The 16,104-nt window shown below is 40.6% G+C and overlaps 1 protein-coding gene across 3 annotated transcripts in view; it reads left to right on the plus strand.

Annotated features, from left to right (window-relative positions):
• GDA (guanine deaminase) overlaps nt 1-16,104 on the plus strand; it is a 65,011-nt gene that overhangs the window by 14,078 nt on the left and 34,829 nt on the right. For 2 of the 3 annotated variants that reach the window (XM_075828088.1, XM_075828095.1), the window contains 4 exons: nt 1,392-1,479; nt 2,895-3,000; nt 12,937-12,964; nt 14,275-14,382. In XM_075828088.1, the coding sequence (XP_075684203.1) occupies nt 1,392-1,479; nt 2,895-3,000; nt 12,937-12,964; nt 14,275-14,382 (330 nt within the window). The remainder of the gene's footprint in view (nt 1-1,391; nt 1,480-2,894; nt 3,001-12,936; nt 12,965-14,274; nt 14,383-16,104) is intronic. The other variant, XM_075828099.1, reaches the window with a different exon arrangement.

Genomic DNA, 16,104 nt, shown 5'->3' on the forward strand with positions numbered 1-16,104 from the left:
CCACCCCTGTATATAGCCCCCCTGTAGATATAGCCCACCCCTGTATATAGTGCTCCACATATAGCCCAACCCTGTATATAGCCCACCTCTGTATATAGTGCTCCACAAATAGCCCACCCCTGTATATAGCCCCCCTGTAGCTAGAGCCCCATCGTAGAAACCCCCCCTGGTAGATAGAGCCCCCCGTAGATAAAGCCCCCCTAGTAGATGAAGCCCCCCGTAGATAAAGCCCCCCGGTAGATAAAGTCTCCCACATAGATAAAGCCACCCGCGTAGATAATGCCACACACTTTTTTATTACGATAAAATAACAAACTATTCAAACTCGCCTTAATCCCGTTCCCATGCCGTCCGGCAGCAATGGCGACCTGCTCTCTTCTGCGCAGGTCTTCTGGGGTTGAATGCTTTCCTGTCAATTAGCGCCTTTCAATGACGCAAGCGGCGCAAAGTAGTGCCCCGCTTCACTCGTAGAAAGGCGCTGAATGGCCGGGCACGGAACGTACCCGGCCATTCATTGCTTCAAATTGTACCTGTGTCCTATAGACGTAGGTACAATTATAGTGCGGTAGGGGGTGGCGCTGGCGCCCCCTCTAAGTTGCACCCGGGGCACATGCCCTCACCTGCCCCTTCCTAGCTACAACCCCTGCTCTTATCCATAAAGGAATAAGGTTTTGGTATTTTCTTAATTTGATCTGTAATACAATGCAGACTTTAGAAAATAATGATTACATAATAGGAGACAAACATACATGAGTACCCCAGTCTACCCAACAGATATAATTTATTACTTATCCATAGGTTAGGATGTTAGATCAGTGTTTCTTTACATCTCAAAGACTTTGGTGGTCCCCTCCAGTCTTTGTTGACTTTACCTGCAGAAATGACATGGCGTAAATGCACTTACTGTGATTGGCGGCAGCGGTAACGTGAATGTACGGCATGTCATTGCTGTAGGGAAGTGAACAAAGACTGGCAGGGATCACAAGAACAGCTAAAATGGCGGGGAAGTGAACAAATGAGTATTGTTGTCGTATTTTAATTTGATTGATTTTCCAACATTTTTTTAAAATCCCAGACAAACCCTTTAATATAGCATCATGTGAGCCTCATATTGATGGTTGTTCCGCTCTAGATATGTATCAAGGCTAGCAGGCTAACCAAATTCTGCTGCTTATGTGTCAAGGGGAATGGGGCACTGGAGCTAGATGTAAACACAATGGAGCTCTAACTCCTAATAAAATATAAAAACAAAGTGTAGTAAAAGATCAAATCTGCAGAGATCTATAAATAAATGTATATGGTACACTGTAATACATAGAGATGATAACTTTCCTGAAAATAGTGCTTTTAGAAATCTATATATTATGGTTTGTCTTTTATTTATTTTTAAGAGAAGAACATTGAGAAATGGTACAACAACAGCTTGTTACTTTGCTACAATACATACTGATGCTTCAATAGTGTTGGCTGATACTGCAAGTAAGGATGGTATTACTTTTCGTTCTTTGGATCTTGAATTTTATCCAGATTTACATACTGTGACAATTAAGCTATGGTAGTCATTGTAAGTGTGGTAAAATATATAAGGGTAAAGGGCCCACACGGAACAGTACTGAGCCCAAAAATGTTTCACATTCTGTAAGTGATATTGTAGACATTCTGGTCAGTATGACATTTATAGTTGAATAACGCACTAACCTGTACAAGATTATTAACATAGACCAGGACGTACAAAGATAAGTCATCAAAAAAACTCCCGGGAAACCTCTTTAAGCATCCTGTTTGCCTGTTAAGGATCTGCCAGGCACAGCTTCTGTATCCACGCCCATAGGTAATCAGTCTGCACCTGCTTCTATGTCTGTGAGACTGACTCCATCTTCCCCCACTCAGGATGGCAGGCTGAGGAGTGGGAGAGCCTATCACAGCCTGGCCAGACGGAGCTAGCTCCCGCCCTCTGTCTATTTATACCTGCCTTTCCTGTTCCTCCTTGCTTGAGATTCTTCTCGTTTTGTTTCCTGGCCCTGCTGCAGCTTCTTGTACCATTTGACCCTGCTTCATATTGACCCTGGATTACTGACTACTCTCCTGCTCTGCGTTTGGTACCTCGTACACTCCTGGTTTGACTCGGCTCGTTCACCTCTCTTGTTGCTCACGGTGTTGCCGTGGGCAACTGCCCCTTTTCCCTTGCTTCTGTGTACCCTTGTCTGTTTGTCTGTCGTGCACTTATTGAGCGTAGGGACCGTCGCCCAGTTGTACCCCGTCGCCTAGGGCGGGTCGTTGCAAGTAGGCAGGGACTGAGTGGCGGGTAGATTAGGGCTCACTTGTCTGTTTCCTTACCCCCATCATTACATTGCCATTGGTACAGCCAAAATCTGATACCTACTAGTCATTTTTAGATTTAGGGTTTGGTCAATGGAGGTCAGTGGTACAGACATCTAAGAGCTATTCGCTATTTACTAACTACTGAATGGTTAGTAGCATAATTATTATATAGTACTTGGTGATCATTGGTACAGTTGGCATCCTAGTAGCTGATGGATTTTAGAATATTCAGTATTTGAACTAAGGTGGTCACAGGTACACTCCACATTCTGTAACTTATTAGTGCGACATTCAAAGTTCTGATTGCTAGTGGTCTAATGCGAGCCTTGTAATCCCTGGTGGTCCAGTGGGGTGAGTCTTGGAGTTCTTGGAAGTCCATTGGAGGATTTTGCAGTACCTGACCTCATCATCATGCTATTCATAGTTTACAGTGCAGAGAGCCATTCAAGAATGGTGAGGTATTATATAGCTAAGCATCCCTCAATAGCGCCATAAGGGGCTATGTGGAAACAATCCCTCTAATAACAGCTGATAATGAATTATTATTTCTCTCGCTTTCTCTTTTCCCACAGGTCAGTATGGTCAAAGAGCTTTTATTGGAAAAGTTTGCATGGATCATAATGATACATATAAAAAATATAGGGAAACTACTAAAGAGTCTATTAAAGAAACTAAAAGGTACTATAAAAGCATTGTTAATTCTACAGCTGTTTACAAAAAAGTTCCACGTTTTAAGGGAACTGTTGATATTGCAGATAACCACCACATAGGAGAGGTTCACAAGACTGTCAATATCTGAAATTCAGACAACTAAAGCTGACCAAACATAATGCCAGTTCTATGTACGTTGGCGCCAAAATGTGCAAATTTTTTACACTAGGCAAATTTCATAAACCTTTTGATATATTCCCCCCAAAGTCTGTCTGACTACTAAATTCAGAAATGGTTTTCTCATTGTTTTTAAAGGCAACAAGCATTTGGTCTCTTTATGGAAACCAAAGGATTAGAGCTGGGGGGAGGGGATTTTATAAATTTATTTAAGTAATACTCAGGACATATAATCGTTCATAATCCTCTAGGAGATTGAGCCAAGGGGTCTATTTAGACTGAAATTTTTCTCCTGCTGCATTTCCAAGATAATATAATTTTTCATACGGCAGAATCCTGTATACCTGACCTTTCCATGCCCAAAAATAAGGAACCTTAGAGGACATCCATTTTTTCAAAATCTCTAATCGGGCTAGGAACAGTAGTTGGATGATTAATTGTACTCGTTCCTTCTTATATAGTTTCTCAATTTTAGTTGAGTCTCCCAAGATTATTCAGACACCAACTTGCTCAGCCCCAAGTGGAATAATCGTTTGGATTACATCCAAAACCTGACTTGAATATTGATTTAATTTTGGGCATCTCCAAAGTAGGTGTACAAGATCTGCATTACCAATACCGCACTGAGGGCAGCCATCCCTAACCCTATGTCCCATTATGGCTAATTTCTTAGGAGTATAGTGGAGCCTGTTCATCACCATAAATTGTGAAAACCGATGTGCCAAATTAAGTGACGTCTTCTCCAAATTTCTGTATATAGAAGCCCATTGTTCCTGAGAGATTTGACCCAAATCTCTTTCCCGTTTATTAGTGATATTAGATTCAATTTTTTTTTAAAGTTGCACACAAGTGTTTTTAGCAAAGTGAAATAAAACCTCTAGTCAGATTTATTTAGAGGAATGTCAGCTATAGGAAAATTTTCATTCTAAATTTGCTTCTATTTTTTTGTAATATTCCACGAGTACATAGAGTAATCAACTGTGTCTTGGTACCCCAAATTCTTTTTGGAGAGTCATGAAAGACTTCAGATCTCCATTCCCAAATAGATGAGACATCTGAAAGATCCCATGTCTCACCCAAAATTAGCTTTCTTTTATTAACAAAAACTCAGGCAGTAAAATATTATTCTACATAGGGGTAGTTTGTATAAAGCCCCGGAAGGACAGTCTATCCTTAGCTTCTCTCCACATTTTAATATATAATTTGAATAAAGGGTTTGAGGAGTATTTTGGTTTCAATAAAACTTCTGCCTCCAGGAGCTGCAAAATACACCTCATATATACTTGTCCCTTTTCACGTAAAAATAACTTATTAACTGCATGCTACTCCAAGACGTCAACTGCTGTAACTGACTTGCCAAAAAATAAGAATGACGATCAGGTAATGCAAACCCACCCTCCTGGGACGAAATGCATAATCTTGGGTACTTAATTCGAGTTCTTTTACCCCTCCATATCAAATTGTTCATCACAGATTCCAAGGTTTTAAAAATATCTTTAGAAATCCAGAGAGGGGCATCACCAAAAATATGCATTACCATGGGCAGGGCTGCCATTTTGACCAAAAATATACGTGAAGAATACTGAAATAGTAATCTATTACAGATTCTAATCTTCTGTCTGAGTTTTCCAAATAATGGAAGAATGTTCAGTGACAGATAATTTGTCAGTAATCTAAACAGATTAATACCCAGATATTGGAACGAGTCCACTACATCAATCCCTTACTCACTCCTAATTATATAACATGGGTCAAATGCAAACAGCTTTGATTTAGACCAATTAATTTTAATTCCAGCGAATTCACCAAACTGTTTATATGTTCTGATGACATGCTTCACGTCACCGACATCTTTCAGAAACAGAAGCATGTCATTTTCACATGACGAGATCTTTTCTTGTTTTTTTCACTCATTATTCATATATTGTTGTCACATATATCACATGACGCGGAAAAGTGATAAAGCTGTCATAAATTATTCATTAAAAAAACAAAACATTCTCTTTTCCCTACTTTCTTCCCTTCTTTCCTTCTACTCCCGCTCCCCCCTTCTTAATAATACACACTAAAAAATTTTATTGTCCATCCAGGTCACCGCCTCTTCTGTGGAATAAAAAAAAAAGTACGATCATCGTGAATAACACGTAACCTGGCATGAAAAAGTAACGAATACTGGAACCCTGCTTTCCTGAGTCTATTCATGACTAAACTAAACTTCACCTGTTTTTTGCTTCATTCGTAGTTGCTTGTAAATAGTCCGGATATATTGATATTTTGGAGCTGTTAAAGGTTAGATCCGCAATGGATCTAGCCTTCCGGAGTATAATGTCCTGGTCCCCTGCAATCCAGGTGGCCTGGTTTGTAGTGGGACCTTTAGATAAGGAGTTAGCCGCAAAAATTTCCAGCAGCCAGTTCTTAACAAATAATACACAGTCTGAGCCTTCTTAGCTTTCCGGAAAACCAACCAGCCACAGGTTGGACCTCCAGGTCTATTATTTTAATGGACATGTCTTGGTTCTCTTGTTTTAGTACCCGCATTTCTTTTTGCAGAGTGACAACCAAATCCTCCACATCTGACATTCTGATCTCTGCTGTAAGCATTCTCCCTCCGTAATGTTAGATAAGTCGTCTCTTATCAGAGTAACATCTGACTTGATACCCCCCATCTGGAGCGCCAGACCAGCTACCACCTCTTCCATTTTTTTCAGGGTACCTAAGATTTCTGTCAAGACAGGTGTACCCTCCTTATCTATTCTTGACTCTTTTCAACCCTCCTATTTGATTTTTCATCAGTTCTGTTGGGCTGCCATGTAGCGCTCCTTCTGTACCTTTGCTACTTTTAGCAGGAGTATTCCTGATATTAATTGTAGAGTGTGAGGGTGACGATAAGAATTAATCCATCTTTACAGACTTTAGAGAAGGACCTCCACTCATCCGTCTACTTGTTGATTACTCTATTTTTTTTTCTTGGTGACATTTTATTTAAATTTGTCCTTGCACTTTACCTCTCCCCTATCCTCTTCACCTTTTACCCTTCTTAGATCCAGTAATATATCAGGTAGTATATAAGGCTCAGCAGAACATGGTTTTATCAGGACTTCAATGCTGAGGTGTTTCCTAGGAGACCCTTAGATAGAAAATGAGCATATTTTTATATATATATATATATATATATATATATATATATATATATATATATATTAGGCATATAACAGCCTATAACAGTCGGTGACCTCGAGAAACAAAAACAGAAGTCCAGGGACCAGGCTCCAAACTATTGCCTTTGAGAGGGATCCCAGCTACAGTACAGAAGAGCCAGAAAATCCAGATAATCCGGATATTAAAGTTAGTGCACGTACATCCATGTAGACATACTGTATTTAGACAAGTAACAGGGGGACATCATGCGAAGGCATCAGAGATTGAATAACAGAGCACCCACACAGGGCACCTGTCAGTGGTCACAATGAAAGCCCTTTGACCATATATCCATAGGGCCATGGAACAGCAGGACCATATATCCATAGGGCCATAAAACATTAATACTGCAGAGGTTGTAAATATACTTGTATTAAGTTAAAGTTGCAGGGGACCTTACCCACACCAGGAGAGCCAGGGGTTCTGACAGCATCATCCAGGACATCCAAACGGCCAGCACTATGGAGCAGCATGGATCAGCGTAAGTCTGCCATCATTGCAGCTTTACAGGGATAGCAGAGTCAAACTAACGGTATGTTAGTATGGCAGTGTAGCACTATTGTGATTGCACCATACAATAGTGAGCCGAGCAGAGCCAAACAGAGTAGAATGGAGCGGCCTGGACACACCACTTGAAGGAGCAGTCAGGGCACAGAGCACGAGGCGCACACGGCGCGGAGCAGTTAGCGGCCGACAACAGAGGGAGAGGCCGAGGCGGAGGGAGAGGGGTGAGTCATCTAGCGGGACTCATAGTTAGAGGTGGAGGATGGGAGGTGGGGTGGACGGAGCAATGCCACATACATCCACTCACATATCCTGTCCTGTTCATCTATAGACAACTTTAGTGGTGGTTTATTCATTTATAGCAGGTTTTTTATAGGGATATGATGTGAATTGTGGAACATCAAATATCAACTATTTATGTTATTGTAATTACAGCCAATTAGATACTGGTTTTAAGGCCCATTTACATGAGCCAATAATCATGAATGAGCGTTCCTAAGATTATTGGCCCATGTAAACATGGCAGCGATTAGCCGACAAATGAACAAATAAATTAATGTAAGAATTGTATAGCTGCAGCAGCACCCACTCACAGCATTGGCTGCCTATCTAACTAACACACTGTCACTGACTGACTCCTATCTCTCTCTAAAATCTATCCCTCTATCAAATTATTGTAAATCTAACTTTCTGATTTCTTCTCCTCACTATGAAACAAACTCACTGACACTAATCCACTATCTATCTGCAGCAGCATTTCCTGGTTGGGCTACTTATAGTGGCTATGACTCATATGTTTGTCATCCACTGAGTCATCAGTGACTCAGATCTATATGACTCATAATTGCTAGAGGGAAGGATGCCTGCAAGGCATTCTGGAGAAACCTGCCATGATTCTTCTTCCCGGTCTTCTTGTCTTCTTCGGATATGTAAAATGGCGGCCGCCATTTTGAGCAATTCCTGCGGGACAAATCCCAAAAAGTTTTAAATTGGCGAAAATCCTAAAATTTGGGGAAATTTGTACTGAGTTCCATTTGTGCAGAATTAATTAGCTCATCACTTACATAACCTATTTAAAGGGAATTTAAAGAAACCTATCCTTTTTATCTAAAAAAATAATAATTCTGATTGTAGTTAATTTTTATTCTATTATCTGTACATGATTATGAAGGCAGTCATCTTGTCTAATCTGCTGCTCTGCTCTGTTAGTGGCTGTCACGTTGGGTACGTGGACCCAATAGGCCATACCGCCTGGATGGTATGGCAGCTGGCCAACAGGACACAGGTCACAGTCTATAGTTCGTATAGTGTACCTGTGGTAGCTCGGACAGTAGTAAGACAGGCTCGGCTGGGAGTAGGCAGCAGGCAGGCGCCAGGCGTGGTATACAGCACAGCACGACTTCAGCTCAACACAGCACTTGAACAGGATAGCACGGGACACAGGTTTCAGGAACGGGGAACACTGGCAACTGGGAAATACTAGGAGACCATTTGCTAGACAAACTTAAGGTAAGACAACAATGCTCAGGCAAGGCAGGAAGGGCCTGGGCCCCTCTTATAGTCCACGGGACCCGGCCGAGGTAAGCGGAAGTGAGCGCTGGCGTCTCCAGAGGAGGAGGCTGGGGCCAGCGCTCGCAGATCCATGGCTGCGGCCGTCAGGAGGTGAGTGAGCCTGACGGCCCACGGCCATGGGCATGACAGCGGCATTTAGGGATATGCTTTACAACAGCCACATGGACCTTAGAACAGATTATGATTATGGTTTGCACTCCGGTATAGAATGATGGTGCCACTTGGTAAGGACACAATCCAATAATGTATATACAATAGAAAGACCACGACACTCGCTACACTGCACAAAGAAGCGAGAGTTAAAAAAATATTTTTCTAATGGGAAACCTTTACTGACACGTTCCCACCCAGCATAAAACAGAAACTTAACACCTGCTTCCAGTATACCACATGGTATCTTGAACAGTCGGTAGCTGGTGCTCCACCAATTACCCTTTGTTGAACGGTTATGTAATTGCCCAGACTATACTACTCTAATGATTGAGCCTTTTGCTTGCCTATAAGTGACTCAAGCATTTTCCTCTATAAGGCCTCTAACACACGAGCGTGTTTGGTCCGTGATATACGGTCCGTACGTCGGCTGCATTTCCTGGACCGAACACACTGCAGGGAGCCGGGCTCCTAGCATCATAGTTATCTTTGACGCTAGGTGTCACTGCCTCGCTGCAGGACAACTACCCCGTACTGTAATCATGTTTTCAGTACGGGACAGTAGTTCCGCAGAGAGACAGTGACACCTAGCGTCATAGATAACTATGATGCTAGGAGCCCGGCTCCCTGCAGTGTGTTCGGTATGGGACTGTTTACAGGGAGATGTGCTGACGACAGCGATAATATTTAAGTTTTTTAAAACGATACTATCAGCAGATGAACAAGCATTTGCTCGTTTATCTGCTGATCGCTGCCCTGTTTACACAGGGCAATTAATGGCAACGAGCGTTCCATGAACGCTTGTCTGCCCGATAATTGCCCAGTGTAAAAGGGCCTTAAGGCTCAGTGGCCAGTGTGAAAAGTGCTTGATTTCAGTATTTTTTTTCCATAAAGATAATGATATTAAAAATGTAAAAAATAAAATACCAAAGATTCTTAAAAAAAAATGTTTAACATGAAAGCTTAGCTAAACAATATGTAATTTTCTCTACACATTCTCTTTAAGCGTCTATAATGCATACATGCCACTAGAGTGCAGAAATGCATAACGTGACCAAATTTATATCAATTGTGTGTATTTAAAGAGGCTCTGTCACCAGATTTTGCAACCCCTATCTGCTATTATGCAGCAGATAGGCGCTGCAATGTAGATTACAGTAACGTTTTTATTTTTAAAAAACGAGCATTTTTGGCCAAGTTATGACCATTTTTGTATTTATGCAAATGAGGCTTGCAAAAGTACAACTGGGCGTGTTGAAAAGTAAAAGTACAACTGGGCGTGTATTATGTGCGTACATCAGGGCGTTTTTACTTCTTTTACTAGCTGGGCGTTCTGACGAGAAGTATCATCCACTTCTCTTCAGAACGCCCAGCTTCTGGCAGTGCAGACACAGCCGTGTTCTCGAGAGATCACGCTGTGACGTCACTTCCCCAGGTCCTGCATCGTGTCAGACGAGCGAGGACACATCGGCACCAGAGGCTACAGTTGATTCTGCAGCAGCATCAGCTTTTGCAGGTAAGTAGCTACATCGACTTACCTGCAAACGCCGGTATTGAAGAAAAAGGATTTTTTTTATTTTCACTGCCCAATTCTAATAAAATCTATGAAACACCTGTGGGGTCAAAATGCTCACTACACCCCTAGATGGATTCCTCAAGGAGTGTAGTTTTCTCAATGGAGTCACTTTTTTGGTGTTTTCACTGTTTTGGTCCCTTAGGGGCTTTGCAAATGCGAACCATTTCTGCTGAATTTGAGCTCCAAAAGCCAAATGGCGCTCTTTCCCTTCTAAGCTCCGCCGTGTGTCCAAACAGACATTTATTACCACATGTGGGGTATTGTTTTACTCGGGAGAAATTGCTTTACAAATGTTGTGGTGCTTTTTCTCCTTTAGTCCTTGTGGAAATTAGAAAAAATTAGCTAAACCTACATTTTCTTTGAAAGAATGTAGATTTTCATTTTCACGGCCTACTTCCTATAATTTCTGCAAAAAACCTGCGGGGTCAAAATGCTCACTATACCCCTAGATAATTTCCTCAAGGGGTGTAGTTTTCCAAATGGGGTCACTTTTGGTGGATTTCCACTGTTTTGGCACCGAAAGAGCCCTTCAAACCTGACATGGTGCCTAAAATATTTTCTAATAAAAAGGAGGCCCAAAATCCACTGGGTGCTCCTTTGCTTCGGAGGCCGGTGCTTCAGTCCATTACCAAACTAGGGCCACATGTGGGATATTTCTAAAAAACTGCAGAATCTGGGCAATAAATATTGAGTTGCATTTCTCTGGTAAAAACTTCTGTGTTACAAAAAAAATTTATTAAAAATTTATTTCTGCAAAAAAAAAAATGACATTTTAAAATTTCACCTCTACGTTGCTTTCATTCCTGTGAAACGTCTAAAGGGTTAAGACACTTTCTAAATGCTGTTTTGAATACTTTGAGGGATGAAGATTTTAAAATGGGGTGACTTTTTGGCGGTTTCTTATATATAAGGCCCTCCAAGCCACTTCACAACTGAACTGGCCCCTGTAAAAATAGCCTTTTGAAATTTTCTTGAAAATGTGAGAAATTGCTGCTAAAATTCTAAGCCTTGTGTCGTCATAGAAAAATAAAAGGACGTTCAAAAACGATTCCAATCTAAAGTAGACATGTGGGGGATGTTAATTAGCAACAATTTTGTGTGGTATAACTGCCTGTCTTAGAAGCAGATACATTTAGAAAAATGCTATTTTTTGCAATTTTTCACAAAATTTTTGTGTTTTTCACTGATAAATATTGAATTTATCGACCAAATTTTTCCACTATCATAAAGTCCAATGTGTCACGAGAAAACAATCTCAGAATCGCTTTGATAGGTAAAAGCATTCCGGAGTTATTACCACATAAATTGAAATATGTCCGATTTGAAAAAATGGGTCTGGTCCTGAAGGCCAAAATGAGCTTGGTCCTGAAGGGGTTAAAGGTTAAAAGCATTTTCAGAATTTGCAGAATTTTCTTTTGTGCATTACATGTATTATGTGGGAAAAAATGTTTTGCATCTGCAGCTTGCAGCTTACGATACATTGCAAGCTGCTCTATGCCATTCAGTGTCTATCCCAACTGCCAGATTCACTGTTGGCTCATTCTCCAACCTCTACTGTCTTCTCCTAAATACTCCTCTAAGCTTTAATTCTGATCATATTTGATCTTTAGGAGGGGCTGGCGAGTGAGCCGACAGTGAACTTGGCTGTCGGGATAGACACTAAAGACCCCCCCCCCACTTTCATTTTCCCCCAAAAGTAATGTAAAATAAAAAATTAACAAAACTGGTATTGCCGCGTCCGTACAAGTCTGAACTATTACAATATAACATTATTTAACCAGCACGGTAAATGCCATAAAAAAATTGAAATTAAAAATGCCAGAATCGCTGTTTTTTGGTCACCTCATCTTACACAAAAAATGGAACAAAAAATATCAAAAAGTCTCATGTACCCCAAAATGGTAGCATAGAAACTGCAGCTTACCCCACAAAAAATAAGCCCTCATACCACTCAAGCAATTGAAAAATTAAAAAGTTATGACATTTTATTTTTAACAATTAATTTTTTCCTTGTAAAGGCAGTAAAACGTAAAAAAAACAATATAAATTTGGTATCGCCATAATCATATTGACCCGCAGATATAAAGTTAACATGTTGTTTTTACCATATGGTGAATGCTGAAAAAAACGAAATCCAAAAAACAATGAAGGAATCACTGTTTTTTTCCCATTCTACCCCACAATGAATTTTTTTCCAGTTTCCCAGTGCATTATATGGTACAATAAATGGTGCCATGAATAACTATAGCTTGTCCTGCAAAGAACAAGCCATCAAACGGCTATATCACTGGAAAAATAAAAAAGTTGTGGCTTTTAGATGGTGGGGAGGAATAAGTGAAAATTAAAATCTGAAAAATGGCTGCGGAGGGAAGGGGTTAACTTACCTGATGCCCTCCTTTTCACTTGTTGTGCCACAATCCGCTAAATCCCAGGCCCCCTCCTGTTTCATCCAAGATCGCCACAGCGCTTCTCAGGCTACCCGTGAGCAGCGCTAGCCAATCGAAAAGCAGGGGAGAGTGTCTCGGACTACCAAAGCACAGTGGCCACCATGTAGTCTAAGAATTGCTGTGGACATCTTGGATGTTAGAAGCGAGGACCCGGGAATTGACAGATGGTCGGCACAAGTGAAAAGCAGGGCACCAGGTAAATTAACTATGTATTCCCCAGCAAACGTTACATTTTTTGTTAAAACCATAGCGTCGCTTTAAAGAAATTATTGTATATAAATAATGATTACTAGTTGTAAAGGAAATTGTAAGTCTATAAATCATGTTATATTTGAACAGGTTTTTTGAAGTTCTAGAAAGCAAAAAAGTGAGTATACAACCTGAAGCATATTAAATGATGATATTATTTGTTATTAACAGCAATTCCCTAATATAATTCTGATACCTAAATTCCGCTTTTAAATATCTGAAGAAATTTGTGTAATTGGGACAGCAGCTGGCGAAAAATTAAATTCCCTGTGTCTGCTCTCTCTAACACCATCTGCAGAACACAATGTTCATTCTGTCAGTGGAGAGGGAAGCCCCTTTGCTTTCTACATTCCCAGAATATATTCTCTGAAAAAGTAACAAGCTTCTAATGTGTAACATACTATCACCTCCCTGAGCACTGATTAGTAGTGATCAAGTGCTCAGAGATAATTAGCAAATTACATACTTTTCACTTGCTTCTTATGTTTTTATTATCTCAAGTCTAAGGATCCTCTTAGTCAGCCCGACATGGGCCGTGTAAACGAGCGCCGATCAACGAGACAGCTCGTTGATCGGTGCTCATTTGCTCTTTTCACAAGGAGCTATGTATGGGGAAGAACGATCATTACTATGATTGCTCGTCCCCATAAATTTCTATCATGTCGGCAGCACGTCTCCCGGTTTACACAGTGAGATGTACTGCCAACAACGATAATATTTTAGGCTGCATAAACGATACAATCAGCTGATGAATGATTGTTTGCTCGTTCATCGGCTGATCGTTGCCCTGTGTACACAGGGTAATGATTGGGGACGAGCCTTCTGTGGACGCTCATGTGCCAGATAATTGGCTTGTGTAAAAGGACCTTACGGCCTCTTTCGCATGGCAGATTTTTGATCAGTATTTTGCATCAGTGTTTGTAAGCCAGAATGCAGAAATTGAACATAAACAGGAAAAAAACATAATGGTAAGATTTGTAACTCTTTTGGGTTTCGGACCCACTGCTAGTTTCACCTTACAAGTACTGATGCAAAATACTGACAAAAATACTGCCGTGTGAAAGAGGCCTAAAGTAATGTTTTATATGGCATTTATGGTATAATTTGCAAATTTAGGTAGAATAAAAGTAGTAATATCGTTTTTCAGAGATTAGAAACTATAAATGCAAACAAAAGTACGGTATATTGTATATTTGTGTTATTTTCTAGATTAGAATCTTACTGTATCAAGTGTTCAACTTGCACTGAAATGCCTCTAGTTCATAAGCAGATGGTACAGAAGAAGCAGCCTGTAATGTTAAGAAAAGTAGAGAGGATTTTATAATGTTATTGTGATACTCTTGTGGTAGTTAGTATTGTGTCCCAGAATTTCTAATTAACCTACTTTATATGATCATTTTAATAATGTATATTTTGTAACTTTCTTAGTATGACAGAGTAAAGCCCATTATAACGCCTCGGTTTGCAATATCCTGCAGTGAACGGCTGTTGAATAAGCTTGGCAAACTTGCTGAAAAGCATGACCTACATATACAGGTATAAGTATGTAAAGCACGTGATATAGTAAATGTATTGTATGCAAAAAAATAACAAGGTGTTGTCTTGTTTAGAAAACCTTTTTTCAAGTACCCTATTAGGGGATTCTCAGTTAGGAGAGTGGAGTCACTCTTTCAAAAAGATCCATCAATTATCTGGAGCATAGTGTGGCTTCAAAGAACAACTTTCCTCCCAGAAGACACAGCACATCTACGCATTACACAGACTTTCCTTTGATCTCAATGGGCACCATGTAATGCTATATTTTCAATGTAGTGGCAATGCAGTGGAATTAAACACTTGCTACCTTATCATCTGAGAACCCTTTAACCCCTTTCCGAAATTTGTCATAAGTATAGGTCATGGAAAGCCAGTGCTTCCTGCAAAATGTCGTATACTTACGACAAAAGCTGAGTCGGTGCCATCATCCTCGGATGTCAGCTGTAACTGACAGCTGACATCCTGCTGTAACGGCGAGGATCGAAGTTAGCTTCGATCCCCGCCATTAACCCCTTAAATGCAGCCATCAAAACCGATGGCTACATTTAAGGTGCTTGCAGCTCATCGACACCCCAGCAATGAAATCGCCGCGGTGTCGGTGGCTGCAATGGCAACCGGAGGCCTAATATTGGCCTCCCGGTGTGCCTAGCATGGGAAACTTCCAGCCCCCACCCGGAGGCGGGGCCTGAAAGGCTTCCGTAGCCGCCGGTAAGATGGCAGTGGATATCAGCTGTATGTTACAGCTGACATCCACCTGTAATGGCAGCAACCGGAGCTAGCTCCGATCCCTCCCATTAACCCCTCAGATGCAGAGATTGGATGCGATCGCTGCATCTTTGTGGTTGCTAGCAGATTGGCAGCTGTGCCCCGCAATCGCACGACTGCTATTATGACACCAGGAAACCTAATAATGGCCTCCTGTTTGCCATTAGGGAAGCCGATTAGGCCCCGCTCGGAGGCGAAGCCTAATCGGCTTGCTGTCAGAGAATGACTGACAGATCTAATACATTGCACTACGTAGGTAGTGCAATGTATTAGAAAAAAAATCTGACAGTTGGACCTTCAAGCCCCCTAGTGGGACTAAAAAAAAGTGAGAGAAAATGTGAAAAAAAGTTGTAAAAAATATAATAAAAGTTTTAAGTATTAAAATAAAACACAATCGCCCTTTTTCCCTTATCAAGTCTTTTATTATTGAAAAAAAATTAAATAAACCATACATATTTGGTATCGCCGTGACCGTAACGGCCTAAACTATAAAAATATTATGTTATTTACTCCACGCGGTGAACGACGTAAAAAAAAAAAAGTAAGAACTAATTCCAGAATTTCAGTTTTTTGGTCACTTTGCCCTACATAAATTAAAATAAAAAGTGATCAAAAAATCGCATGTATCCAAAAACGGTGCCTATAAAAATTATAGCTCGTCTCGCAAAAAACAAGCCCTCATACAGCTCCGTCAACGAAAAAATGTAAAAGTTATGGTTCTCACAACATGGCGACAGAAAAAATACATTCTTTTTACAAAAGTAGTTTTATTGTGCAAAAAGTTGTAAAATATAAAAAAGTGCCATAAATTAGGTATCGCCGAAATCGTACTGACCCGCAGAATAAAGTTAACATGTAATTTATAATGCATGGTGAACGCTGTATAAAAACCCCCTAAAAAACTATGGCAGAATTGCAGTTTTTTGGGTACCTTGCCTCTCAAAAAATAGGATAAAA

The sequence above is a fragment of the Rhinoderma darwinii genome, chromosome 1 (assembly GCF_050947455.1).
Source record: "Rhinoderma darwinii isolate aRhiDar2 chromosome 1, aRhiDar2.hap1, whole genome shotgun sequence".
NCBI lineage: Eukaryota > Metazoa > Chordata > Amphibia > Anura > Rhinodermatidae > Rhinoderma > Rhinoderma darwinii.